The 27,689-nt window shown below is 43.3% G+C and overlaps 1 protein-coding gene across 6 annotated transcripts in view; it reads left to right on the forward strand.

Annotated features, from left to right (window-relative positions):
* The window catches only part of SLC35D2 (solute carrier family 35 member D2), a 76,911-nt gene extending 52,250 nt beyond the window's left edge, over nucleotides 1-24,661 (forward strand). For 4 of the 6 annotated variants that reach the window (XM_037056194.1, XM_037056197.1, XM_037056195.1 and 1 more), the window contains 4 exons: nucleotides 95-162; nucleotides 22,230-22,308; nucleotides 23,296-23,378; nucleotides 24,001-24,661. In XM_037056194.1, coding sequence (XP_036912089.1) covers nucleotides 95-162; nucleotides 22,230-22,308; nucleotides 23,296-23,378; nucleotides 24,001-24,103 — 333 coding nt within the window. In that variant the 3' untranslated portion in view covers nucleotides 24,104-24,661. The remainder of the gene's footprint in view (nucleotides 1-94; nucleotides 163-22,229; nucleotides 22,309-23,295; nucleotides 23,379-24,000) is intronic. The other 2 variants (XM_037056196.1, XM_037056198.1) reach the window with 2 other exon arrangements.
* The last annotated feature ends 3,028 nt before the right edge of the window (nucleotides 24,662-27,689 follow it).

Raw genomic sequence — 27,689 nt, forward strand, 5'->3', positions numbered from 1 at the left:
TCCTGTCCTAAATAAAATGCACTATGTGGTAAAATCAGTAGATTTAAACTAATTTTATTGATCTAATCATTAGTTTTCTTTCTTTTGATACCAGGCAACTGAATTCAACCAATGGAAGAATGTTCTATTTGTCTTACAGTTTCTTCTTTCCTGTTTTTTGGGGTAAGAAACCATAGGTAAATAAAGACATGCTTTGGTCTATGGTATCTCTTGACAAGTCAAATGAAAATATGCATTCTGTCTGTACTGTCAGAATTCCTTTGTTTGTCCTTCATTTTTCTCTGGGAAGTACCTGTGTAGCAGAGGAATGGACTGGGACCCATGTTACACGCCACATTCTACAGATAGGATGTTGCCTGTTGATTTCTTTTTCTTTTCTTTTTCTCTTTTTTTTTGGTGATAAAGGAAATAATTCTTTATTTTTTAAAACCATTTAAATGTATTTTATTGATTATGCTATTATAATTGTCCCATTTTCCCCCCTTTATTCCCCTCTGCCCTGTACATGCCCTCCTACCACATTCCCCCCCCTTTAGTTCATGTCCATGGGTGCTACATATATATGCTTTGGCTTCTCCATTTCCTGTACTGTTCTCAACCTCCTCTTGTCTATTTTCTACCTACCATTTATGCTACTTATTCCCTGTACCTTTTTCCCCTTTCTTCCCCTCCCCCCTTCCCACCCCTGGTGATAACCCTCCATGTAATCTCCATTTCTGTGATTCTGTTCCTATTCTAGTTGTTTGCTTAGTTTTTGTTTTTTTGTTTTTCAGGTTTGATTGTTGATAATTGTGAGTTTGTTGTCATTTTACTGTTCATAGTTTTCATCTTCTTTTTCTAGATAAACATTTAACATTTCATATAATAAGGGCTTGATGATGATGAACTCCTTTAACTTGACCTTATCTGGGCAGCACTTTATCTGCCCTTCCATTCTAAATGATAGCTTTGCTGGGTAGAATAATCTTGGATGTAGGTCCTTGCCTTTCATGACTTGAATACTTCTTTCCAGGCCCTTCTTGCCTGCAAGGTTTATTTTGAGAAATCAGCTCATAATCTTATGGAAACTCCTTTGTAAGTAACTGTCTCCTTTCCTCTTGCTGCTTTTAAGATTCTCTCCTTATCTTTCGTCTTGAGTAATGTAATTATGGTGTGCCTTGGTGTGTGCTTCCCTGGGTTCACCTTCTTTGGGACTCTCTGAGCTTCCTGGAAGTCTATTTTCTTTGCCATATTAGGGAAGTTCTCCTTTATTATTTTTTCAAATAAGTTTGCAATTTCTTGCTCTTCCTCTACTCCTGCTGGCACCCCCATGATTTAGATTTTGCAACACTTAAAGATGTCCCAGAAGTTCCTAAGCCTCTCCTCATTTTTTTAAATTATTGTTTCTTCCTTCTGTTCTGGATGAATGTTTCTTTCTTCCTTCTGCTCCAAACTGTTGATCTGAGTCCCAGTTTCCTTCCTGTCACTGTTGGTTCCCTGTACATTTTTCTTTATTTCACTTTTCGTAGTCTTCACTTTTTCTTCTATTTTGCGACCATACTCAACCATTTCTGTGAGCATCCTCAAACATTACCAGTGTTTTGAACTCTGCATCTGATAGGTTGGCTATTTCTTCATTGCTTAGTTGAATTTTTTGGAGCTTTGATCTGTTCTTTCATTTGGGCCATATTTTCATCTCTGCAGCCTCGTTACGTAGTAAGGGGCAGGAGCCTTAGGCGTTCACCAGGGCGCGGCAACCCACATTGCGGCATTGTAGTGATGTATGTGGGGGAGGAGTCCTAGAGGGAACAATGGCGCTTGATATGCTCTCTGCCAACTTTCAGTCACTTCCCCCGCTACCCACAGTCAAATTGGGCTTTTCTGGTTCTGATTCCCTGGGTGGGTGGGTTTGTGTATGTTCTAGGACCCTGTGGGTCTCTCTGATGAACTTGCCTGTGAGGCTGGGAGTTTCTCCCACTGCCTCAACCCTCACATGATTTTTCAATTAGAGGTTTTGAGACTTGACTTCCCCACACTGGAACCTTGGGTTGTGCAGTCTGTCCCGCTTCCCAGATGTTCCTCCAGGTTTATCCACACACAAACGTGGGACTGCCCACTCTGCCGGCCCCCACATTGCTCCCCATGATCCTCTAGGTGCTGCCTTGCCTCCAGTCCTCAACCCTGCTGCCTGTCTCTGCCCCTCCTACCAGCCTGGATGAATGTGTCTTCTTTAGCTCCTTGGTTATCAGAGTTCCATACAGTTTGATTTTCTTTCAGTTATGGTTGTTTTAGGGTTTAAATTTGTTGTTCTCCTTCTTTTGGTTGTGTGAGGAGGCACAGTTTGTCTACGTATGCTTCCATCTTGGCTGGAAATCCCAGGAAAGAATTCTTTATTCAAATGCTTCACAATTTTAGAATAACAGCTTCCCACATGCATTAGTCTCATAAGCCTATCAATTAAGGCTAAACTCTCCTTAGTTACAGCTTTAATCATTTGAGCCAATCAATTAAGGCTAAACTCTTAAACAACTGAGTTCTCCTAGCATGCCTCTTTAGTCTTTTTTTCTTTCTTTTTTTTCTAAATATATTTTATTGATTATACCATTACAATAAAGTTCTATTCCCCCCTTCATTCCCCTCCACCCTGTACACCCCCTCCCCCACGATTTCCTCCCTTTAGTTTATGACCACGTGTCTCGAGTTCTTTAGATTCTGTATTTCCCCTACTATTCTTGCCCTCCCCCCCGCCCCCGTTTTCTTCCTGCTGTCTATGCTATTTTCTGTGCCTTCTCCCCCCTTCTCCTCCTCCCACTCCCCTGTTGCTAACCCTCCATGTGTTCTTCATTTCTATGGTTCCACTCCTGATCTAGCTGTCTTCTTGGTTTGCTTTTGTTTCAGGTATGGTTGTTAATAACTGTGAGTTTGCTGTCCTTTCACTGTTAATATTTTTCATCTTCTTTTTCTTAGATAAGTCCCTTTAACATTTCATATAATAAGGGCTTGGTGATGATGAACTCCTTGAATTTGACCTTATCTGAGAAGCACTTTATCTGTCCTTCCATTCTAAATGAAAGCTTTGCTGGATAGAGCAATCTTGAATGTAGGTCTTTGGATTTCATGACTTGGAATACTTCTTTCCAGCCCCTTTTTGCCTGTAAGGTCTCTTTTGAGAAATCAGCTGACGGTCTGATAGGAACTCCTTTGTAGGTGACTGTCCCCTTATCCCTTGCTGCTTCTAGGATTCTCTCCTTCATTTTAATCTTGGCTAATGTACTTATGATGTGCCTTGGTGTGTTCCTCCTTGGGTCCACCTTCTTTGGGACTCTCTGAGCTTCCTGGATTTCCTGGAAGTCTATTTCCTTTGCCAGACTGGGGAAGTTCTCCTTTATTATTTGTTCAAATAAGTTTTCCACTTGTGGCTGTTTCTTTCCCCCTTCTGGTACCCCAATAATTCGGATGTTGTAACGTTTAAAGATGGCCTGGAGGTTCCTAAGCCTCTCCTCATTTTTTTGAATTCTTGTTTCTTCCTTCTTTTCTGGTTGGATCTTTCGTTCTTTCTTCTGGTCCACTCCATTGATTTGAGTCCCAGTTTTGTTTCCATCACTATTGGTTTCCTGTGCATTTCCCTTCATTTCAATTAGTTTAGCCTTCATATGTTCCTCTAATTTGTGACTATAATCAACCAGTTTTGTGAGCATGCTGATCACCAGTGTTTTGAACTGTATGTCTGAGAGGTTCGCTATTTCTTTTTCGCTTAGTGTTATTGGCTCTGGAGCTTTGAGTTCTTCTTGAGCCATATTTTGGACTGTCCGTGCCTGTTACATATGAGGAGCTGAGCCCTAGGTGTTCACCAGGGCGGGGCAACTCAGTTGCTGGGTTGTGAGGCTGTATGTGGGGGTGGGGTCAAAGGAAAGCAATGGCGGTCCGGTCTGCTGCCTCCCGCCACTGGGGCCTCGCGTCCGTCCCACTGCGTGCGAATGTGGGACTGAGGTCAGCCTGCCGCTTTGTGCGCTCACTGGGTTTGCCCCCTGGGGCCTGCGCGGTCCGCCTCACTGCCCATTCCTCTGCTGGCCTATCTGCACGCGAATGTGTGACCGTGGCCAGCCTGCCCCGCGCCCTCACTGGGTCCCCGCTGCCACCTGCTGCTACCCTGGCTGCCTGCGCTTGCGCGCCTGGGTCGGGGGATCTTTCCTGCCCGCCCCTGCTCCGCTGCTGGCTCCGCCCCTCTTACTGGTCCCGGTTGAACGGTCGTTGTTGTTGTTGTTGGACTTCCGTATAGTTCAATTTTCTGTTCTTTGGCTGCGTCTTTGTTTACCAGACCTTTGTGGTATTCATACTTGGTTGTGGGAGAAGGCACAGTGTTTCCACCTACGCATCCATCTTGGCGGAAGTCCTTTAGTTTTAATAAAATTATTTGTATAGGGAGAGGGTTAAGATGGCGACAGAGTAGCACCTAGGGAACCCAGCTCTCGTGCATCTGGTGGAATATCCGGGCAGATCTACCGAAGAATAGCATAATCAACCAACAATTCCCCAACATTTATGAAAATAGGAGATCAGAGAGTGTAACGGAGGAACCAAACAGCGGCAGGTCAGCAAGGAATCCAGAAGGAGAGTGAAGACAAAAGCGGCTGCGCGCCCGCAGAAAGCCGCGGGCTGTGCCCGGCCGGGCGCTCCCAGGGCAGGCGAACTCTGGGGGAGCGTGAGTACCAACGAGAATTGCAGCGCAGAGGGGACTGGCACCATCAGGGGGAAACGAGAGCCCCGTCTGAATCGAGGGCCGGGGCGCCGGTGACGGGGTGAACGCTGGAGGGCCGGCGTCCGGTGGACCGGCAGCGCACTCCTCGGGAGAGAACTGACTCTCCCCTCCCCGTCTAGGCAGGTGGATTAGTGCCGGGCAGAGACCCGTGGACTTGGGTTAACGTAGAGGGTGGCAACTGCGGACACCGCGGTCGCCAGCCTACCAGCCCGAAGGATTTAAAAAGGACACTGTCATTGCTGGTCTTTTGGGATTGGGCTGAGCTGAGAGACAGGCTTTGTGGAGAAGTCTCCATTGGGAAGGCCTGGGTCCGGCAGAGAAGGACGGTACCGATACTGCGGGCCACGGGCAGCTTCTCGGGGCTGTGTGCGACCACAGACCAATCAGCAGCCTGCTAGCTGGCGCCTGCAAACCTGCCCTCAGAGACACGGCAAACAGAAAAATCGTTTTGGAGAGTTTGAAATCAACAAAGCACTCCTCAAGAGAGAGCCGACTCTCCCCTCCCCGTCTAGGCCGGCTGATTAGTGCCAGGCAGAGACCCGTGGGCTTGGGTTGGCATAAAGGGTGGCAGCTGCGGTCACTGTGGTTGCCAGCCCCCCGGCTCGCCGGCCCGCCAGCCTGAGGGATTCAAGAGGGACACTGTCATTCCTGGTCTTTTGGGATTGGGCTGGGCTGAGAGACAGGCTTTGTGGAGAAGTTTCTTTTGGGAAAGCCTGGGTCCCGCAGAAAAGGACGGTACCGATACTGCCGGCCATGGGCAGCTTCTCGGGCCGTGCGTGACCACAGACCAATCAGCAGCCTGCTAGCTCGCGCCTGCAAACCTGCCCTCAGAGACGCAACAACCAGAAAAACTGTTTTGGCCAGTTTGAAATCAACAAAGGAAGGGTGCTCCCTTTTTTTTTTTTTTTCCCTCTTCTTTTTGCCTCCTTCTCGTGTGTGTGTGTGTTTTCCGTTCCCCCCTTTTTTTTCTTTCTCTTTTTTTTAATTTTAATTTTTATTTTTAATTTTTTAATTTTTAATTTTTATTTTTTCTTTTGCTCTCGCAACCTCTTTTGTAATTAATCTTATATATTGTAAACTGTATTGTTGCTCTATCTTTCAATACTCTGTCCCTCATTTCTTCTCCTTCTTGTCCGGTTTTAGTCCTTCTGTTCTTCCCAAATTTTCCGCTTAATCCTCTTTTCTCCTGACTTTTGCGTGAGTGTGTGTGTGTCAGATTATTTGTTTGTGCGTTGCGTAGTTGTCTTTTGAGGTGTATTATTATTATTTTTGTATTATTCTTACTCCTTTTTTCATTTCAAGAATATCTTTGTATCCCACCTCTTTCTGTATCGGTTTTTTAATCCTGGTTGGGTATACTGTACTACCTGTCAGGTTCCCACGGCTCCTTCCTCCACAGTGTTTTGCTGATTTTCTATACTTCACGTGCTTTCCTTTGCTATACTACCCAAGCTCTATAACCCCCATTTAGACAGATCCCATAAAATTTGTCACTTGAGTGTTCCGCTAATATTAGGGTAAATAAGGGCTGTTCTGTACAACAGTAATACTTCATAACACATCTCTCGGACCTTAGATCACCTTACAGGTGCCTCACTTCTATTACTATATTTACTGACACGCTACACCCCTCACTAACCTGTACTGTCACCTTACCTCAAATCTGACCACCCGCAACCACACTGCTTTCTAGATACAACTCACAAGCCCCCCCTTCTTAACAAGACACTTAACTTATGCCCGCCCTTTCCTAAAAGTGGTAAGCTGGGTTGAAGAGCACGGTTAACTCTATACATAGCCAAGAGATTGTCTATTTCTTCTCTGCTCACTGTGCCTGTAAATAACATAAAATAACCCTCTGCTATCATAAACCATTTTGCTTCCCCCACAACTGATCACACACGCACAATAAAGAAAGGAGTTGGTGGAAGCAGAGAACAACAAGATACCTGCATAAGACTGCACCGGTGACTTTCACAGGTATCCTACCACAGAAGTTTACACCATAAACCCAGTGAACCAGAACAGATCAATTTAAGAAGTGGAGGACAACAAGAAGAGTATCACAAACAATGGGAAGACAAAGAAATAATCCCCAAACGAAAGAAAAGGAGGAAACCTCAGAAAGAATATTAGATGAAATAGAGGCAAGTCAACTATCAGATGTGGAATTCAAAGCACTGGTTATCAGGAAATTCAAAGAGCTTACAACGAACTACCAGAAACTACAGGGGAGCTACAATGAACTCTCCACAAATTATACCAGCATGAAAAAGGAAATAGAAGCCATCAGCAAAGGCCAAGAGGAAATGAAAAATACAATTTCTGAATTGAAGAACACAGTAGAAGGTATGAAGAGTAGGATTGATGAGGCGGAGGACCGCATAAGCGAGCTCGAAGACAAGGTGGAAAGAATCTCCCAGACAGACGAGGTAATGGAAAAGAGAATCAGAAAAAATGAGGAGAGTCTAAGAGAAATACAAGACAATATGAAACGTAATAATATCCGAATAATAGGAATACCAGAAGGGGAAGAAGAAGAACAAGGGATAGAAAACCTACTTGAAAGAGTAATAACAGAAAATTTTCCTAAGATGAGGGGAGAGAAAGTCACACGAATCCAGGAATCGCAGAGAGTCCCAGGCAGGTGGAACCCAAAGAGGCCTACTGCAAGACACATCATCATTAAAATGGCAAAACTCCAGGACAAAGAGAGAATCCTAAAGGCAGCAAGGGAGAAAAAGGAAGTAACATACAAGGGGGTCCCAATAAGGTTGGCTAATGACTTCTCAACGGAAACATTCCAAGCAAGAAAAGAATGGCAGGAAATATTCCAAGTAATGAGAAACAGAGGCCTACAACCGAGACTGCTTTATCCAGCAAGGCTCTCAATCAAGATAGAAGGCCAAATAAAGAGCTTCCAAGACAAAAGAAGTCTAAAAGAATACGCCTCCACAAAACCTGCTCTACAAGAATTACTAAAAGGGCTGCTTTAAGGAAAGGAAGGAAAAGAGAGAGACAGAGAGGAACACAGGTACATAAATGGCAATGAATAAGTACCTTTCGATAATAACTTTAAACGTAAATGGATTAAATGCACCAATTAAGAGACATAGAATAGCTGAATGGATAAGAAAGCATGACCCACACATATGCTGCCTACAAGAGACTCACCTGAGGACAAAAGACCACCACAGACTGAAAGTGAAAGGATGGAAACAAATTTTCCAAGCAAATGGACATGAAAAAAAAGCCGGGGTAGCAATCCTCATATCAGACAAAATAGACTTCAAAAAAAAGGCTATAAAGAGAGACCCAGAAGGTCACTTCATAATACTCAAGGGAAGAATCCACCAAGAAGACATTAACATCATAAATATATATGCACCCAACACAGGAGCACCCAAATATATAAAGAAAATCCTAGAGGACCTCAAGAAAGATATTGACAGCAACACAATTATAGTAGGGGATTTTAACACCCCACTGTCAAAAATGGACAGATCTTCCAAACAAAATATCAACAAAGATATAGCAGCATTAAACGACACTCTAGAAGAAATGGACCTAATTGATATATATAGAGCCATCCATCCCAAAGAAACTAAATACACTTTCTTTTCAAACGCACATGGAACATTTTCAAAGATAGATCACATGATAGGACACAAAACCAGTCTCAACAACTTCAGGAAAATAGAAATCATACCAAGCATCTTCTCTGATCACAAGGGACTGAAATTGGAAACCAACCCCACAGGAAAAAACCCAAAACACCCAAAATCATGGAGACTGAATGGTAGGCTATTGAACAATGAATGGGTCAAGATTGAAATTAGGGAGGAAATCAAAAAACTCCTTGAAACAAATGAAAATGAACTCACCACAACCCAAAATTTATGGGACACAGTGAAGGCAGTCCTGAGAGGGAAGTTCATAGCGATACAGGCTCACCTAAAGAGGATAGAAACATTTCAAACAAACAACCTAACCCAACGCCTGCAAGAACTTGAGGAACAACAACAAAGACAGCCCAGAGCAAGTAGAAGGAAGGAAATAACCAAGATCAGAGCAGAATTAAATGACATAGAGACTAAAAGCACAATTCTAAGGATCAATGAATCCAGGAGTTGGTTTTTTGAAAAGATAAACAAAATAGATAAACCTTTAAGTAGGCTCATCAAGAAAAAAAGAGAGAGGACCCAAATAAACACAATCAGAAATGAAAGAGGAGAGATTACAACTGATACCACAGAAATAGAAGAGATTGTAAGGAATTACTATGCAGAGCTGTATGCCAAGAAATTTGAAAACCTAGATGAAATGGACAAATTTCTAGAAAAATATAATCTTCCAAAACTCAATGAAAAAGAAGCAGAAAACCTGAACAGGTCAATAACAGCAGCGGAAATTGAAGAAGTAATCAAAAAACTCCCATCGCACAAAAGCCCTGGACCAGATGGTTTCACAGGAGAATTCTACAAAGCTTTTAAGGAAGAACTAACCCCGATTCTTCACAGACTATTTCAAAAAATCCAAAAGGAGGGAAAACTCCCCAACTCTTTTTATGAAGCCAGCATCATCCTAATTCCAAAACCAGACAGAGACACAACAAAGAAAGAAAACTTCAGGCCAATATCGCTGATGAACATAGACGCTAAAATCCTCAATAAAATATTGGCAAATCGCATCCAACAATACGTCAAAAAGATCATACACCATGACCAAGTGGGATTCATCCCAGGGATGCAAGGATGGTTCAATATTCGTAAATCAGTAAATGTAATACACCACATAAACAAAAGCAAACACAAAAACCACATGTTCATATCAATAGATGCGGAAAAAGCTTTTGATAAGGTACAACACCCATTTATGATAAAGGTACTCAGCAAAGTGGGAATAGAGGGAGCATTCCTCAATATAATAAAGGCCATATATGAAAAACCTACAGCCAACATCATACTCAATGGACAAAAACTAAAAGCTTTTCCACTAAGATCGGGAACAAGACAAGGTTGTCCACTTTCACCACTTCTATTCAATATAGTATTGGAAGTTCTAGCCACAGCAATCAGACAAGAAAAGGAAATAAAAGGCATCCAAATTGGAAAGGAGGAAACAAAACTGTCATTGTTTGCAGATGACATGATAGTGTACATGGAAAATCCTATAGACTCTACCAAAAAACTGCTCGAACTAATAAATGAATTTGGCAAAACAGCGGGTTACAAAGTCAATATCCAGAAATCAAAGGCATTTTTGTATACTAACAATGAAACAGCAGAAGCAGAAATCAAGAAAAAAATCCCATTCGATATAGCAAAAAGAAAAATAAAATATCTGGGAATAAACCTAACCAAGGAGGTTAAAGACTTGTATGCAGAAAATTACACAACACTGAAGACAGAAATCAAGGAAGACACAAACAAATGGAAACATATACCGTGTTCATGGATTGGAAGAATTAACATCATCAAAATGTCCATACTACCCAAAGCAATTTACAGATTTAATGCAATACCTATTAAAGTGCCGATGGCATATTTCACAGACATAGAACAAACACTTCAAAAATTTATATGGAACTACAAAAGACCACGAATAGCAGCTGCAATTTTGAGAAAGAAAAGCAAAGTAGGAGGGATTACAATACCTGATATCAAACTGTACTACAAGGCCACTGTAATCAAAACAGCCTGGTACTGGCATAAAAACAGGCACATAGACCAATGGAATAGAACAGAGAGCCCAGAATTAAACCCAAACCTCTACAGTCAATTAATATTCGACAAAGGGGGCAGTAACATAAAATGGAGTAAAGATAGCCTCTTCAACAAATGGTGTTGGGAAAACTGGACAGCCACATGCAAAAAAATGAAACTCGAGCACCAACTTACACCATACACCAAAATAAATTCAAGGTGGATAAAAGACTTAAATATAAGCCGGGAAACCATTAAAGTCCTAGAGGAGAGCATTGGCAGGAAAATCTCAGACATTCCACGCAGCAATATTTTTACTGATACGTCCCCTAGAGCAAGGGATATAAAGGAAAGAATACACAAATGGGATCTCATCAAAATTAAAAGCTTCTGCATGGCTAAGGAAAACAGTATCAAGATACAAAGAGAAGCAACTGTTTGGGAAAACATATTTGCCAATGATACCTCAGACAAAGGTTTAATCTCCAAAATATACAAAGAACTCACTCGACTCCACTCAAAGAAGACAAGCAACCCGATTAAAAAATGGGCAGAGGACTTGAACAGACATTTCTCCAAGGAGGACATACAGAGGATCCAGAGACACATGAAAAGATGCTCAATATCTCTAGCTATCAGAGAGATGCAAATTAAAACCACAATGAGATACCACTTAACACCAGTCAGAATGGCTATCATAAACAAAGAAACAAACAACAAGTGCTGGAGAGGTTGTGGGGAAAAGGGGACCCTAGTCCACTGTTGGTGGGATTGCAGACTGGTACAACCACTATGGAAAGCAGTATGGAATTTTCTAAGAAAACTAAAAATGGACGTGCCTTTTGACCCAGCAATTCCACTGCTAGGAGTATATCCTAAGAACCCTGAAGCACCAATCCAAAAGAACCTATGCACCCCGATGTTCATAGCAGCACAATTTACAATAGCCAAGAGTTGGAAGCAACCTAAATGCCCATTGGTCGATGACTGGATCAAAAAACTATGGTACATTTACACAATGGAATTCTATGCTGCAGAAAGGAAGAAGGTACCCTTTGCAACATCATGGATGGAGCTGGAAAGCATTATGCTGAGCGAAATAAGCCAGGCAGTGAAAGACAAATACCATATGATATCACCTTTAACAGGAATGTAAACAACAAAACAAACAAGCAAGCAAAATGTAACCAAAGACAGTGAAATACAGAACGTGCTGACAGGGTCCAGAGGGTAGAGGGGAGAGAAGCACAGAGTAAAAGGTGGTGGACTCACATGAATAAGTATGAAAGACACATGGACAATAACTAAGACGGGGGGCGGAGAGGGGAGGGGGTGGGGAGCACTGGGGGGGTGCAGGGCTGGGAATACAAGAAAGAAAACTGTACTTGAACAAAAGTTAAATAAATTTAAAAAAATTTCTATAGGGTTAGTTTACAAACTAAAACAACATACGATACAAAAGTTACACAATTATGAATCAATGGCAGGTTTCTGCCTCAGAGCTCATCGTCTCAAGAACACCCAAAGAAAAATAACCTTGCCACCCTCTGTCAGCCCAACCTGATCCTAAGCTGTGCCAGGAGTTCCTTCCCATCCAAAATACCGTCCGTTGGGAAACGCAGGGAGCTGCATCTAGCACGATCATGCAGGAATCCTGCAGGAAGAAAGAACCAGTGAGCAAGCCCAAGAGCCAGAGCCAGTCACAGATTTCTTAAACTTAGTTTGACCTGAAGCAGCTGACATGTCAAATTCAGTACTGTGTGTGTCTTTGTCACAATGCGCCATGCTTTCCTAGTTCCCCATTTTCTGTAGTGCTGTGCCTACTATATCCAGGGAAATTTCTGAGTGATATTGACCATTATGTTGTCCAATAATTTTAGGCTTTTACTTTTCAAATTTTCCTTAGGTCTGACTTCCTGTCACAAGCCATGCAGTTGTGTCTTTTTTTTCTTATATTCCCAAACTTGAAAATATTCATGAATAGATAGTAATGCAACTAACTAGCAAATAATCCAAAAGCTGCAAAGGAACGCACAGGTGACACACGTCACCCTCCCTCCCTCGTTCTCATCATCCCTTTCCCTGCGCCCCTGCCTTGCAGCACTGTAGTTTTCCTCTCCAGAGGCAGGTGGTATCTGAAGGCTTGGCAGTAGCCTCCTGAGCCGTGCTCCGTGTGTGCACAGGCCCCTGTGTCTTCTTGCATATTAAGGGGTCTTTGAATGCCTGTCTCGGGCAATTACTTATTAAAAGGCTTTTTCCGTGAAGAAAGATGAATTTCCCTCTTATTCTTTAAAATGTGAATACCACAATTTTAATTATGTGTAAATGGACTAAGACAACTCTAGATCTCTTTAGTCAACACTCAGTTATCAAACTGGGTTTTAATTGCATTAATGTAATCACATACAGTAAAAATATTTATGTATATATCTCCAGTTCTGTAATCCTCTGTTTAGCTGTGTCTGATTTAATGTTTAACCTGATTGTGGAGTTTTTGATTTTAATGTTTTATATTTTGTTTGTCAACATCTCACAGCTTTTTTTCCTAACTTATCTGCTTGTTTTTAACGTTCTTTCATTGGCGAACTTTGTGACTGTACCTTTTATTTCTTTTTGTTACATGCCTAGCTAGTTTTTATTCTGTATCTGATGATTACAACCCCTGAAGTTCTTAAGAATCTAGACATGCACTTTGTTGACTGTGTAGTTTGTGACTGTCTTCATGGTTTGCTTTCCAGTGTGTTTGGTAACTTGTGATTTTGAGCATGTTGCTTAATGTCAGTCTGTCCTATTAGCTGAAATTTGGAATTTGAGAAAGCTTCCTGCAGTGACACGTGGATTTTGCTCCAGCTGTTGCCAGGTGTTGCTTCTTACCTAGACCACTTCAGGCCTTTTTGAGGGCCTGGCCTCAGTGGGTTACAGTGGCCCACCCTCCCCACCTGGAGTTTGGCCCAGGGCTCAGTTGCCAGACTGTGGTGTTCTGCTATGCCTCTGCTCTGAGGCGACTGGATCCTGCCTCACTGTCTGCTGCTCTGACTGTTGCTTGGCCCTAATTCCTTACTACTGTGTGCCCAGTTCCCCCTCTTTCACAGGGGTGATTTTGAATGATCTCTTGTGCTTTCAGACCAACAGTCTCTTAAATAATGTGTCCAGTTCTTTGCTGTTCTGCAGTGGGAGTATAAGTACTCAGGTAGCCATCGTTGGAAGCACAAGTCTAGTAAGATATTTGTCGTTTTCCCAGTTGTTGACTGAGAGCATTCAACTTTGGAAAAATATCTACTGAGCCGTGTTGTGAGTTACCCTTTGTCAAACCATCTTTTTTTCTCTTTCTGATTAAAAAAATCAACCCATATCACACAAATTCAGACTAACACCTTTTCCTGGCTCAGCCCGTTCACCTGTGAACAGAAGAGCCAAGCTTCAAAGCCTTTTTCTCAGGTTATTATAAACTTGATTAGATACTTATGCTTTGTTATTTAACTGTTTCATGAATGATATGATTGGCGGTGGCTAAATGTGAGCTGTCAGTCTGGGGCTTGTCTGTGAGAGCCTTGATTGATTCCATCTGTGTACAGTTCCATACAGTTTTTTCACATTTAAAAATATGCTTCTCAGAAAATTAATATGATCTCATTCAAAGTTCTTAATGTGTTATCAGTGTTCAGTTTGCAAATGAAAATGTCCTAAAGGCATAGTATTTATAAAAAATCAATAGACATGATGGGATCATTAACATTTCAGATTTCACCCAACTTTAAGGATGAAAATGGATAGGTCTCAGTTTTTTTGTTTTGTTTTGTTTTGTTTTTTAATCTTTTTAAAATATATATATATTTTATTTGTTTACTTATCTTTAGAGGGGAAGGAGAGAGGGAGAGAAACATCAATGTATGGTTGCCTTTTGTGCATCCCCTGCTGGGAGTTGGCCTGCAGGGAACCGGCCTGCAACCCAGGCATGTGCCCTGACTGGGAATCGAACCGAGATCCTCTGGTTCACAGGCCGCCGCTCAACCCACTGAGCTACACCAGCCAGGGCTAGGTCTCAGTTTTTTAGGTGGGTCTTTTGAGGCCACAATGATTGTCACAGTATTCCAACAGTGAAGTGCCTGGGCTCTGGAATCAGATGGTCTGCGTTTCATTCCTGGCTTTGCCGCTTACTAGCTCTGGGTCCTTGGGTGAGTTCTCTAACCTTGCTGAGTCTCACTTTTCTTGCCTTTAAAAGGAGAATAGTGAGCTAAAGTGTCTGGTTTATAAGGTGGGGTTCTGTGAATTGAATGAGTAAAGAGCACTTAGAACAGTGTGAGACACATAGAAAATGCTCAATAAATATTAAATATTGTTGTCAGTAATTCTGTTTCTTACAGAGAGCAGGATGACAGCTATGGCGGGGGGTGAGGGGGTGGAGGGATTGAGCAAAAAGGAAAAAGGATTCATGGACAACAGTGTGGTGGTTGCAGGGGAGGGGGGAATAAGGAGGATAAGTGGAAATGGAAAAAATAAAAAATATTTCTGTTTCTTGAGGGCAGCCTGTTCAGTTTGGCTCTTCTTTTTTTTCCACTCCAGACACATTTGGTTCTCCCTATAGCAGTGGATTCAGGAGTGTTCCTTCTGTTATGTGTACTTTACCTTCAGCAGTGAAGTTTTAATTCTGAAACTGCTCTAGAAGGAGACTTTAATTTTGGTGTGGTGGATTTTTCAGAATCCTGCTTCCTTGCAGTTTTTCACTTAAAGGACCCCATATGATGGGGTCATTTGCCTCTTCAAAGTAGTAGAGACCATTGTGAGCTTCTGAGAATATCCTTGGTTTTCAGAACAACTGGCACTGGGTTCAGGCTGTCCCTTCTCTCAGGTCCCTGCTCAAGGAGCTTCTAATCCTAGACTCTAGAGGGCTCTGCCATCCAGCTTGTTACATACAGTCACTGCTTTCAGGTTTGCATTTCAGCCTTACTTTTCCCAACCACTGAACCTCTATTCCAAGTTGAAAATAAATGTAAGAAAATTATAGCACTCTAGAAATGTCATTATACCTCAGTGGAATGGTGAAGAGGAGAGACTTTTCTGTTGAGTTACGGCAAAGGACTCAGCTTTAAGAAATGCTACTTGTAATTAGGAGTTTGTACATAAAGCATATAACAGTGAAATTATGTCAGGAAGATAAATTGGATTCTGGAAGCTAAGATAGTAAAATATAGACTGTAATTTAAGTTGACCAGCTGACCAGTTAAAAAGCTTGTTCTGCAGCTCTTTTTAATCTTGCTGAAAAATGACAGGTTCCTGTTCATTTGCACCAGCTGCCGGTGCCAGCCCCCAGTCTCAGAGGTGTTTGTCCTCATCTGTTTCTGTCCCAGTAACAGGCCCTTTAATTCTATTGAAATAGTAATGGATGTCTTAATAAAAACACCATTGTGTCAAAGTTCCCTACTTATGGAATAGAAAATGTTCTGTTCTTTGAACTTTCAGTGATAGACCAAAATGCAGCATATATGAGAAAACGCGGTTCTGTGGATCGCTGGGCACAGGAACCGCAGAGGCTTTACAGATGGCAGGTACCCCTTGTTTCCCAGCGACCCGGGTCTCAGTGAGCAATCCATGCTCCCTGAAGCGGGGTTGCATTCATTCCATGACTTCAGCATCCTTGCCCTTCGCGGAGGGCTGGGGTTGGAGTAGCTCCTCCAGACATGGGCAAGATGAGGCTTCTTGAAACTCTCTGAAACCTGGTATTATGAAAGAGTGATGTTCCTGAGCACCATTGTGGCCGGTGCAAGGAGTGTTAAAGTGGACTTTTATTATTTGAACATTTGTTTTGAATTTCTACATATGTTTGTGCATGGAATGGTGACTAGCAATAGGTTGTAAATGAGGTCATTTCAGTTCTGTTGTGACTGGCACGGATATGCCAGACGGGCTTAGGTAAATGTATTTTTCCTTTTTTGATGGGTGTGTCATTTACAGAAACAGGAGGAAACCTCGGGCAGAGGTTCTGGCCCAGGGCTGTCCACATGTCCGCATGGGCACCTCTGTCTCTTGGGCCCTATCAGCCAAAACATGCAGCTGGCATCTGCTGTCTGAATAAATGTCTATCACATATATGTGCTTTTATTTTTCAAATGTACACATAATATATGATTTTTTAAATTTTTTATTTATTTTTTATTTCTTTTTAAAGATTTTATTTATTTATCTTAGAGGGGAAGGGAAGGAGAGAGAGAGAAATATCAATGTATGGTTGCCTCTCGTGTGTCCCCTGCCGAGAACTGGGAACTGGCCTGCAACCCAGGCATGTGCCCTGACTGGGAATCGAACCGCAATCATGTGGTTTGCAGGTCCACGCTCAATCCACTGAGCTATACCAGCCAGGGCTGATATATGATTTTAAAAATGCTGAAGGCCAAAGCTGCTGAGCATTTGCAGTGCTTTTAAATATCTTTGCATTTTATTCATCTGCAGGTGCTAAAATTAAAATTACTGTCATGTGAAGTTTGTCTTTTTAGTGTTAAAAGTGATGTGGTTTCCCTTGGACTTAAGTTCACAGAGGCTCTTTTAGTTTAGAACCTTTGTCTTCACCAGAGGCCTGCATAGGTGCTTATTTACATATAGAAATACATTATGTTTCTCAGGAAAAAAATTAGTACATTGCTTTGATCTTAGTGGTTTTATCTTCATCCTCTTTGAGGACACCTAGTGGTTACACTATGAAGTGCAGCTGTTCTGTCTAGACACCATCTGTTGCCCAGAACTGCTCGCTAATTCAAACTCCACCTGGATGTTAGAGAGGGGTTCTCTTCCCCTGCTCATCCCAGCTGGTAAGTTTCTTAGATGCCCACACTTGTGGTAGATGGATATTGGAACCTTAGATCCCAGGGGTCTGGTATTCTGAAGGCAAGCCAAGATGGTTTCCCTAAAATGTAGTATGGAGAAAATGCTACATGGTTGGAACACTGGAATAAGAATTTTTAAGCAAAAATAAAAATAAAGAACATCCATGCTTGTCCTGGATTTAAGGCTGCACTGCAGTTGAGGAAGCCTGCTGAGAGCTTTTCTGTGTTCCCTGAGGTGGGTTGGTCCCCTACCCTGAGTTGTCATCTCTATGATTTTAGTAGCCTCCGAGCTCCTCCAGAGTAGGTGCTGTGAAACCGCTCTCTTAGGACCCTGGCCCAGCGGAGCAGGCACTCGTTAACACAGGCTGAGTTGTTAAATCTTTATTTTTGCATGAGTAGGATTATTTAGAGTTCTGCAGAGCTGTAAATTAATGTTGAATGTATTAAAAATGTAACAATTTTTACAAACAGTGAAAGGGCAGCAAACTCACAGTTATTAACAACCATACCTGAAACAAAAGCAAACCAGGAGGACAGCTAGATCAGGAGGGGAACCACAGAAATGGAGATCACATGGAGAGTTAGCAGCAGGGGAGTGGGAGGAGGAGAGAGGGGGAGAAGGTACAGAAAATAGCATAGACAGTAGGTAGAAAATAGACAGGGGGAAGGGCAAGAATAGTATGGGAATTATAGAATCTAAAGAACTTGAGACACGTGGTCATAAACTAAAGGGGGGAATCATGGGGGAGGGGGTGTGCAGGGTGGAGGGGAATGAAGGAGGGGAATAGAACAACTATAATGGCATAATCAAGAAAATATATTTTAAAAAGTAACAATTTTTAAAACTTAGATTTTGTTAAGCCTTTAATATTTAAATGCTGTTGCTCTATTTATAAAGCTACTAATTTTGTATAAATATAATAATTTTACTTTTATTATTTGATTAATGGTTTGTTATTTTAAGTTTAACTGATTAAAATCTCCTAAACAATTAATTTACTGTAGATTAGTTCCATTTACAACTTAGTGAATTAAAATATCTTTAACTTTTTAAAACTGCATTTACAAACATGATTTACTTTTTTTTTCTCCCAGTAATTTCTAGCCCTAACCAGGACTTAGTAAAGCTAATGAACCCAGTTGCTTTACACACCCGAGCAACTCTTTCAAATCTAGTAAACCAAAGTTGAAAATGTAGTAAATCACTTTTTTTAAAAGGTTTTATTTATTTATCTTTAGAGGGGAAGGGAAGGAGAGAGGGAGAGAAATATCAATATATGGTTGCCTCTTATGCGTCCCTGCTGAGAACTGGCCTGCAACCCAGGCATGTGCCCTGAATGGGAATCGAACTGTGATTCTCTGGTTCCCAGGCCCATGCTTAATCCAGTGAGCTACACCAGCCAGGGCATAAATCACTTCTTTTCAACATTCAAGTACTCTGCATTGATTTACTTCACTTTGGCTCTCTTACTCCTTTCAAATGAAAATGAAATGGGCAAGTCTAACATCAATTGCACATTTCAAATTAAAACCACAAAGACTGAGATGTTGGCTTCTCTTGTCAAATTGTTGTGATTATCTTAATAACAAAGACGCATTTTTCTGAGAATTGCAATATTTAAAATTATAATTGAGTTTATTCCTCAACTTTATGTTAAAGCTTGGCATATTGTACTTTGTCTCTAATTTTTTCTCTACCACACCTGGTGATACACATCTTAGGCCAAAGTGGTTCCTGTGTTGATTTATCATTCTGATTCTATTAGCAACAGTGAGAGACTTAGGCCTGGACCGGAGACTGAGTGCCAAAATTCCTGCAGAATTTACCTAACCAGGTACACAGGCTGAGTCCTTTCTTAGAGGCTGGTTCCCTCTGTCTTTCAGTGAGAGATCCAGGTTCCTGCCTTCTCTCTGGGATTTAGCTTTAAAATCCAACTCCTCTTCTGTGCTCTCTCTGTTTTTCCAGTTTCATTCTCAACCAGTTTTGATTGTGATCCTTTTTACCATTTAGTCACCTGATTCAGATGGGTGGTATTTTGCACCCCACTTAGGTTGAAGCTAATTTTCTTAACTGCTTGACTGAAATGAGTCTGACTGTAGATACTTTTTAAAATATGTTTTATTGATTATGCCATTACAGTTGTCCCATTTCCCCCCTTCAATCCCCTCCACCCTGCACACCCACTCCCCCACATCCCCCCTTTAGTTTATGTCCATGTGTCATAAGTTCTTTAGCTTCTACATTTCCCATACTGTTCTTGCCCTCCCCTGTCTATTTTCTACCTACTGTCATTGCTACTTAGTCTCTATACCTTCTCCCCCCCACTTCCTCCCACTCCCCTGTTGCTAACCCTCCATGTGATCTCCACTTCTATGGTTCTGCTCCTGATCTAGCTGTCCTCTTAGTTTGCTTTTGTTTTAGGTGTGGTTAATAACTGTGAGTTTGCTGTCCTTTCACTGTTCATATTTTTTATCTTCTTTTTCTTAGATAAGTCCCTTTAACATTTCATATAATAAGGGCTTGGTGATGTGAACTCCTTGAACTTGACCTTCTCCAAGAAGTGCTTTATCTGCCCTTCCATTCTAAATGAAAGCTTTGCTGGATAGAGCAGTCTTGGATGTAGGTTTTTGGATTTCATGACTTGGAATACTTCTTTCCAGCCCCTTCTTGCCTGTAAGGTCTGTTTTGAGAAGTCTGCTGACAATCTGATGGGTACTCCTTTGTAGGTGACTGTCCCCTTACTTCTTGCTGCTTCTAGAATTTTCTCCTTCATTTTAATCTTGGCTAATGTAATTATGATGTGCCTTGGTGTGTTCCTTCTTGGGTCCACCTTCTTTGGGACTCTCTTCCTGGACTTCCTGGAAGTCTATTTCCTTTGCCAGACTGGGGAAGTTCTTTGTTATTTGTTCAAATAAGTTTTCCATTTGTTGCTGTTCCTCTTCCCCCTTCTGGTACCCCTATAATTCAGATGTTGGAATGTTTAAAGATGTCCGGAAGCTTCCCAAGCCTCTCCTTGTTTTTTTGAATTCTTGTTTCTTCATTGTTTTCTGTTTGGTTGTTTTTTTCTTCCTTCTGGTCCACTTGATTGATTTTAGTCCCAGTTTCCTTCCCATCACTGTTGGTTCCCTGTGCATTTTGCTTAATTTCACTTAATGAAGCCTTCATTTTTTTCATCTAATTTGTGACTAAAATCAAGTAGTTCTGTGAGCATCCTGATCACCAGTGCTTTGAACTGTGCATCCGATAGGTTGGCTATTTCTTGGTCGCTTAGAAATATTGGCTCTGGGGCTTTGATCTGTTCTTCCTTTTGAGCCATAATGTTTTGGTTTGTTTGTGCCTGTTATGTATGAGGGGCGGAGCTTTAGGTGTTCCCCAGGGTGGGTCATCCCACATTGCTGGGTTGTGACACTGTATGTGGGGGCAGGGTCAGAGAGGGGCAATGACGTTTTTTTCTGCTCTCTCTCGGATTTCAGCCCCCTCTGCTGCTTCCCACAAGCAAATTGGGCCCTTCTGGTGCTGGTTCCCAGATGTGAGGGCTTGTACACCCTCCAGAACCCTGTGGGTCTCTCCAATAAACTCTCTGTGAGCCTGGGAGCCTCTCCCAGCATCTTGACCCCCCAAAGTTTTTCCAGTTGGTGCTTTTAGGCTTTATTTCCTGGCACCGGGGCCCTGGGTTGTGTGGTCCATCTCACTGCTCGCTCTTTTGCCTAGTTTATCTGAGTGTGAATGTGTGACTGCGGTCAGCCAAGCCGCCTTGCACCCTCACTGGGTCTGCCCATTGCCACCCGATGCCTGGGATCTGCCAACTACGGCCTGAACACCTGGGTTGTTCTGGCCACTTTTTCCTGCAGGACCCCTCTCCGCCTGCTGACTCTGCCCCTCTTACCGATCTGGATGAATAGTTCATTGTTGTTGGACTTTGGTACAGTTTAATTTTCTCTCTGTTTGGGTTGCATTCTGGTTTTCAAATATTTGTTGTTCATAAACTTGGTTGTGCGAGGAGGTACAGTGTTTCCACCTACGCCTCCATCTTGGCCGGAAGTCCTGACTGTAGATTCTTTTCTGGGTGTGTATATATATTCTTGTCTGGGGCTTGGTCACAATTCTGCTGTCATTTTGTTGACAGATTTTAAGTGTCAAAATACTGGAGAATGTCGAACACCTGTGGAATTAACTTTGGTAATGGGTACAGGAGTATCACTGACATGGGGGATCCATTCATTTCAATCTCCTTTGTCCAAAGCCAGCGACCCCTTAGCTGATTTTCCTTTCTAAAGATTATTTATTTATTTCTAGAGAGAGGGTAAGGGAGGGAGACAGAGAGAGAAACATTGTTGTGTGAGAGATCACTTACCTCTTGCATGCCCCCAGCCCAGGACCTGGTGTGCGCCCCAGGCCTGCGCCCTGACTGGGAATCGAACCAGTGAGCTTTCGGTTTGCAAGCCAGTGCTCAGTCTGCTGAGCCACACCAGGCAGGACTGATAATTCTAACACCTGTGGTTCTCTGGCTGGCTGCATGTGAGGGTCGTCTGTGGGCCTGTGAGACTGCATGCGAGGCCCACCTCAAACCACTCGAAAGACAGCCTCCATCTGGCATCGTGTGTGTTCCAGGTGCACCAGGTGGTTTCGCCGCACAGAGAGAGTTAAAAACCAGTGTTGTGACGGAGCTGTCAAATGAGAGATTTTGGATCATTGTAAAATCTCATTCTTCTTACCTCCTTTTCAAAGAAACACGAATGGGAAAGATAGACAAAATGAAAAGGACACCAGGTAGAAAGTTCGGCAAATGCTCGACTAGACCAATTTTCCTGTAAAAGGTCAGAGTTACAAATGTTGTAAGATGCAGGTCATACAACCTTTTGGTGTTAAAGTACCCGAGTGGGGGCACTCGCTGACTCTTCGTACGCCATCCGTTGCTACCACCCAGCGCGGTCAGGCGCACACTCAGGGTCTGCCCCCTCGCCCAGGTTTCTGTTGATGTACGCCACGGTGCTGTGCAGCTACTACAACTCCGCCCTGACGACAGCGGTGGTCGGAGCCATCAAGGTAACTGGGTGAGGCCTGGGGATGTGTGATCGAGTTGAGAACTTGACTGTGAACCCCATCTTTGCAGTAGAGGCTAAGTTTGATCTTATCATTGATATGGTAGTCAGAATGGAGGCTTGTGACATATTCACCTGTGCCTGGGTGATCGTTTCTTCTGTCTTCCAACAACCTCCTTAATGCATAAAACAGAGAGGGGATTGGCCAATTTAAAAAGGAGAGACAAATTATGATTTTTAAGTGGGAAGAGGATGATCTGGGAATGTGAAATAAAAAAACTGAAAAATGCCAAATTTCTGCACTCACAAAGATATCTTGTCATCTACACTTTGGTTTTCTGGGAGAATCTGGCAACTAAGAAAGGGAATTCTTGTGAAAAACAGTTCCAGTCTCTATGCTCAATTACAGGATGATAAACTCATAGATTAGTGTGGGTATTTGCACGTATGTGCCTCTGCATTTGAATATGCTCACGAATGATGGGGGGAGGGGTGTCCTGAGTTCTCTCTTACAGGCGCTTTGTTTTTCTCTCCACCTGAGACTCCTCGGGTGGGGAAACCTGCCTGCTTCCACAGCAGGCTGGTCTGTTGGCTGCCCAGAGGCCTCTTAGAATAATACATTGGACAGAGAAGGGCTTGGAATTTATGAAATGTCTCTAGTCTGTTAAGTTTAGGATGAGTGTAATTAAAATTCACTGCCCGATGATGGTAAAGAGACGGGGTCTGGAACGCCGAGCACAGCCCAGCCCTCACATTGCCTCCCTGCGCACAAGCTGGAAGGGGCACGCGTGATGCAGTTTCCTTGTGTGTCGTGCCACAGTTCACTTCTTTTTGTCATTAAAGCCCATGTAGTGAATTTATATTCATCCATCCAACATTACATGAACACCTACTGTGTGCAGAGTAACTAAAGTATTTAGTTTCCAATTTCATCATATTTTTCTCCTAAATTCTTTACTTTTAAAGTGACCAGTCCCCTCTTTTCCTGCAGAATGTGTCCATTGCCTATATTGGGATGGTAGTTGGTGGAGACTACATTTTCTCTGTGTCAAACTTCATAGGCTTAAATATTTGGTAAGTGGGATTTTTTAATGAATTCATTTTAGTAAAACAGGAATTTTTAAAAGTCTGATTAGTAAAAGTGAAAGAATAGATGTTTTGACATGACAGTTTTTAAGATAATTGTACCTAAACCGCTCAGTTCTTTTGTTTTTGTGACTTACTCCCTCCTGTAGCGCGTGGGGTCAGGCGTAGTTAACATTCTGGGGCTGAGGTCCAGATTTGATCCGTGTGTCTTCCTCACAGCAAAGTCCCCTGCCCTCTCTGTCTTCCTCCTGTGCGGGGGGCCTCGCTGACCTTGTGTTGTCAAAGCCTCGTGTGCTGAGGGTGCCGAGAGGGTGACGGAGTTACTTGTGAAAGGCCTTGTGGGGTTCCAGCCATGAGGTGCTTTTTAGGATAATACTGTATCGTTCCTTCAGTAATGACCAAGTGCGTATTTTCTCAATAAGGTTCTGTATTAGATTGGACCTACTCTTTTTTTTCTGCCCCAGAAGATTTGTAAAATGAGAGGGGTTTTTGAGGAAAATCACGGGGCTCAATGATTCTCTCAAGTTAGGCTGACTGTGTTTGTGAAGGTGGTGGTGACTGCTGGAAGTTTTCTTTATTTTCACTCTTTTTTTTCCTCCTTTCATTTCAGCATGGCAGGGGGCTTGAGATACTCGTTTTTAACTCTGAGCAGCCAGTTAAAACCTAAACAACCTGTGGACGAAGAAAACATCCCTCCAGATTTGAAGAGCTAGACACTGGGGCAGGATTGCAGGCAGACCTGCGGTCTGGTGGCTACCAGAGCGGTCGTTCCTGGAGGTGGGGACACGACGCCGGACCTTTGAGGTGTGGGACTCCCTCTGGTGAAAGCACGAAGAGAAATGTCTGAGAGAACCTACCTCACACTCACTGCACACTGAGCTGTCCGTCGTTGCCCTGAGAAATGTGTCCGGGCAAAGCCTTACCAGCCAAAAGTGAATCCTCTCAAAACCAGCCACCGTTTAAAGGGATGGTTTCTAGGGGTCCTGTGTGGTCGATCACTCCCCCCTCCGCTGCTCACCGCCACTGCGTGTACTTACGAGGAGGTACAAGGTCGGCGCTGTGAACGAGATTACTTCCTTACCAGCACCTTCGCCTTGATTTCAAATGTCCCAGCCAAAGCAAAGCGACAGTGAGAACATTTTTTCAGTTTAAACAGATACATTTTTATTTTCATTAAATTACCTGATTAACTGCCAGTAGAGTTATCTGTTAGCTTTGATTTGATCTTATATTTTTCCCAATCATCAAAGTAAAATAAAAAATAACTTATACATATGCCTCCTACTGTGTGTGATATTATGGCAGCAGGCAGAAAAACAGTAAGTTCTTCAGTCTGCCTTCAAGAGTGATACTCCTTTTAAGGTTTGTGTTGGGAAAAATTACAGAATAACTCAATGGAACGTATTACAAGACTTAGTATGTCCTGTCAACATATAAGCAGGTCATATTTCTCTCCTCATCTCCCTCCAAGTTTGCTCCGGGGGCTATGAAACTCAGATCATGTGGACTTTAACCAAAGTTGTATGTCCTTCTAGGCCTGCCTGGCCTCCCAGATCCATGGTGTTTGGAGTGAGCCCTGAGTGGGTGATCGTCATCATGACTCTCCCCATCAAGAAATATGCTCTCCCCCCAGGGGATTGTGGTGCAGGCTAGGGCCTCCGTCTGGGAGACAAGAGCCCTTCTGTACCCAAGCTAACCGGGGCCTGTGCACGTGGCGCCGTGGTGCACGACCCAGCAATTACTATTGAGGGAAACAGGTTTTTATTCACAGGATTCCAACCCTGGGGGAGCTGAGAGCGCTCCTGCTCTGAGCCTGGCTCTCCCAGGAGGCCCGGCCCTGCCTTTGCTCCCCACCAGGCGGTAAGCCCAAAACAAGCCCAGTAGTTCCTCATCTCCTTATCTGTTGTTAAACGGGCTGCACAGACAGTTCTCCGTCCCCTCTGGGAGGTGCAGTCATGGGTTTCAGAGTTGCATCCTCTCGCAGCAGCTCTCTCCTTCAGGGTCTGGGGTACTTCTCAGCCTCCGTGTGGTTGTCCAGAAAAATGTGCTGTGTTACAGTTACACTGCATCGTGGTGAAGTCTGGGGAGGCACGGTTCCAAGAAAGTGGCTTTTCTGTACATCCTTCAGGGCAGCTAAAGTCTATAGTCTCGGCATTCCCAGGCATCTCCCACTAGTCTGTGTTTGGTGAGGCCGCTCCTCGCAGTTCCCAGCAGGTCTCTCTTACTCCAGCTCCTTCCTTCCTACACCAGGCCACGTGGCAAAACCTGGCTACGAACTGCACAGCTGCTTGCTGCTTCCTCTCTCAGACCTCAGGGCTCCTTCCTCATGGCTGCCTGTTCAGAGGAGACCTCATATCTCCTCCCTCACTACAGGCAGCGTGGCTGACACTCTCACAGGCTGTCCTCACTACAGAGCAGCTCAGCTGCTACCTGCCCTCTCAGCCCTCATGGCAGACCAGCCTCTCTCTCCCTGCCCGTCATTTGAATCATGACCCAGAGCTTCCTAAGTGACCTCATCTCTGGCCCCTCCTACAATGAGCTACATTGGTCAGTTCCTGGTGTCTTCTACCTTCTCTTGGCTGCCATCTTTAGTCAGGGCAAGAGTTCCTGTGACACATGGGCTTCCAGGGAGGACATTAACCTCCCAGGGCTTTATCATGAGTCACTAAACGCTCTGAGTCACTTAGTCACCTTTTGCGGTTGCGGGGGGGGGGGGGGGGGNAGGGGGGGGGGGGGGGGTAGTAGCACAGCTTCCCTTCAGGAAAGACCTGGCTACCCACTTGCCCTTGTGATGCAAAGTATCTTAAATGCCTGTCAGCTGCTCTCCCTCCATCCCCTGACAATGGGCTGTGGGGCATATGCCTGTGTTTTTGAGGACCCTTGCTTTGTACCCCATTTCACTTCCTTTTAGTCCTCACTGCTGACCCACTGAGACCTCCACAGGTCACCTTGCATTGGGACTCTGTTATTTTTAACCTGTGAAGTTGAGCTAGATCTTTAAATCCCTACCAGCTCTGACTTTCTAAGTTTCTAGAAGCTGAGAGGGGTGTGGGCAGGGCAGCAAGTGAAGGAATGATTGTGCTGATGTGTTGTTTCAATTTACCTAAAATTTTTTAATTGTAAAATACACATAAAATTGACTGTCTTAACCATTTTTGAGTGTACAGTTCAGTAGTGTTAAATATATTCACATTTTTGAACAACCAAGCCCCAGAAGGTTTTTTGTCTTGCAAACCAAAACTCTGTGTCCATCAAACAGTAACTCCTCATCCACCCTGGCAACATCGTTCTCCCTCTTGTCTGCATGAACTGGACCATTCGAGGTAATTCATGTAAGTGCTGTCACAGTGTTTGCTTTGCGTCTGGCTGACTTCACTCAGGACAATGTCCTCGAGGGTCATCTGTGTTACAGCGTGTGTCAGAATGTCCTTCCCCCTTAAGGCTAATCCCGCGCCGTCACAGTGACACACCACACTGTGTGGGCCCCTTCGGTGGCCCCTTCGGTGGGTGTCTGGATTGCTCTTCCTTGTGGGCGTGTGTGAGTGACGCTGCCGTGAACATGGGTGTACAGACGTGTTGTTGAGACAGTGCTCTGACCACCTGTTGCCGTGTAGAACGCACATCCATGCTTTTGGCCCAGACTTTCAGGAAAAAATACTTTGTTTTAATTTTTTAATTCAGTTTTTCATATTTATAAACAAAACTGATTATCATATTCCAGGGTATAATTTTACATATGTATATTGTCATTACTCTCTATATTTACACTTTTAACATGTAAGCATAAATAAAAAAACATTTATATAGATATAGAATTAGTACCACCCATGTGTAATATACATTGTTTATTTTTCCTTCAAAAATTTGGGCAAAAAATTACTCATTATCCATGAAAAATATTAAAACTTGTTTCCTGTGCACACAGAGCACTTCTTACAGCAAATATGTGGGGTCTGTTTTTTTGTATTAAGCAGTTCTCCAACTCTCTGGACACCAACTGGGTGTCTACAGCTGAATTCTGGTACTGCCCGCAGTTACCACATGCCCTGCAAGTTAGGGGCTCAGTCCCTCAGACTGCCTCCCCAGCACAGACGGCAGTCCCAAGTCCCAGGCTGTGATTGGTGCTTTGGCTAACCAGCCGTAAATCAGGGACTTCCCCTTGCTTGGGCTCAATAATTTATTAGAATGGCTCACAGAACTCAGACGTGTTCTACTTTGTTACCAATTTATTATAAAGGATACAACTCAGGAGCAGCCGGAGGGAAGAGATGCAGAGGGCAGGTGTGTGGGAGATGGTCT

This window comes from Sturnira hondurensis, unplaced genomic scaffold (genome assembly GCF_014824575.4).
Source record: "Sturnira hondurensis isolate 20B ecotype Veracruz unplaced genomic scaffold, ASM1482457v3 Scaffold0008860, whole genome shotgun sequence".
NCBI lineage: Eukaryota > Metazoa > Chordata > Mammalia > Chiroptera > Phyllostomidae > Sturnira > Sturnira hondurensis.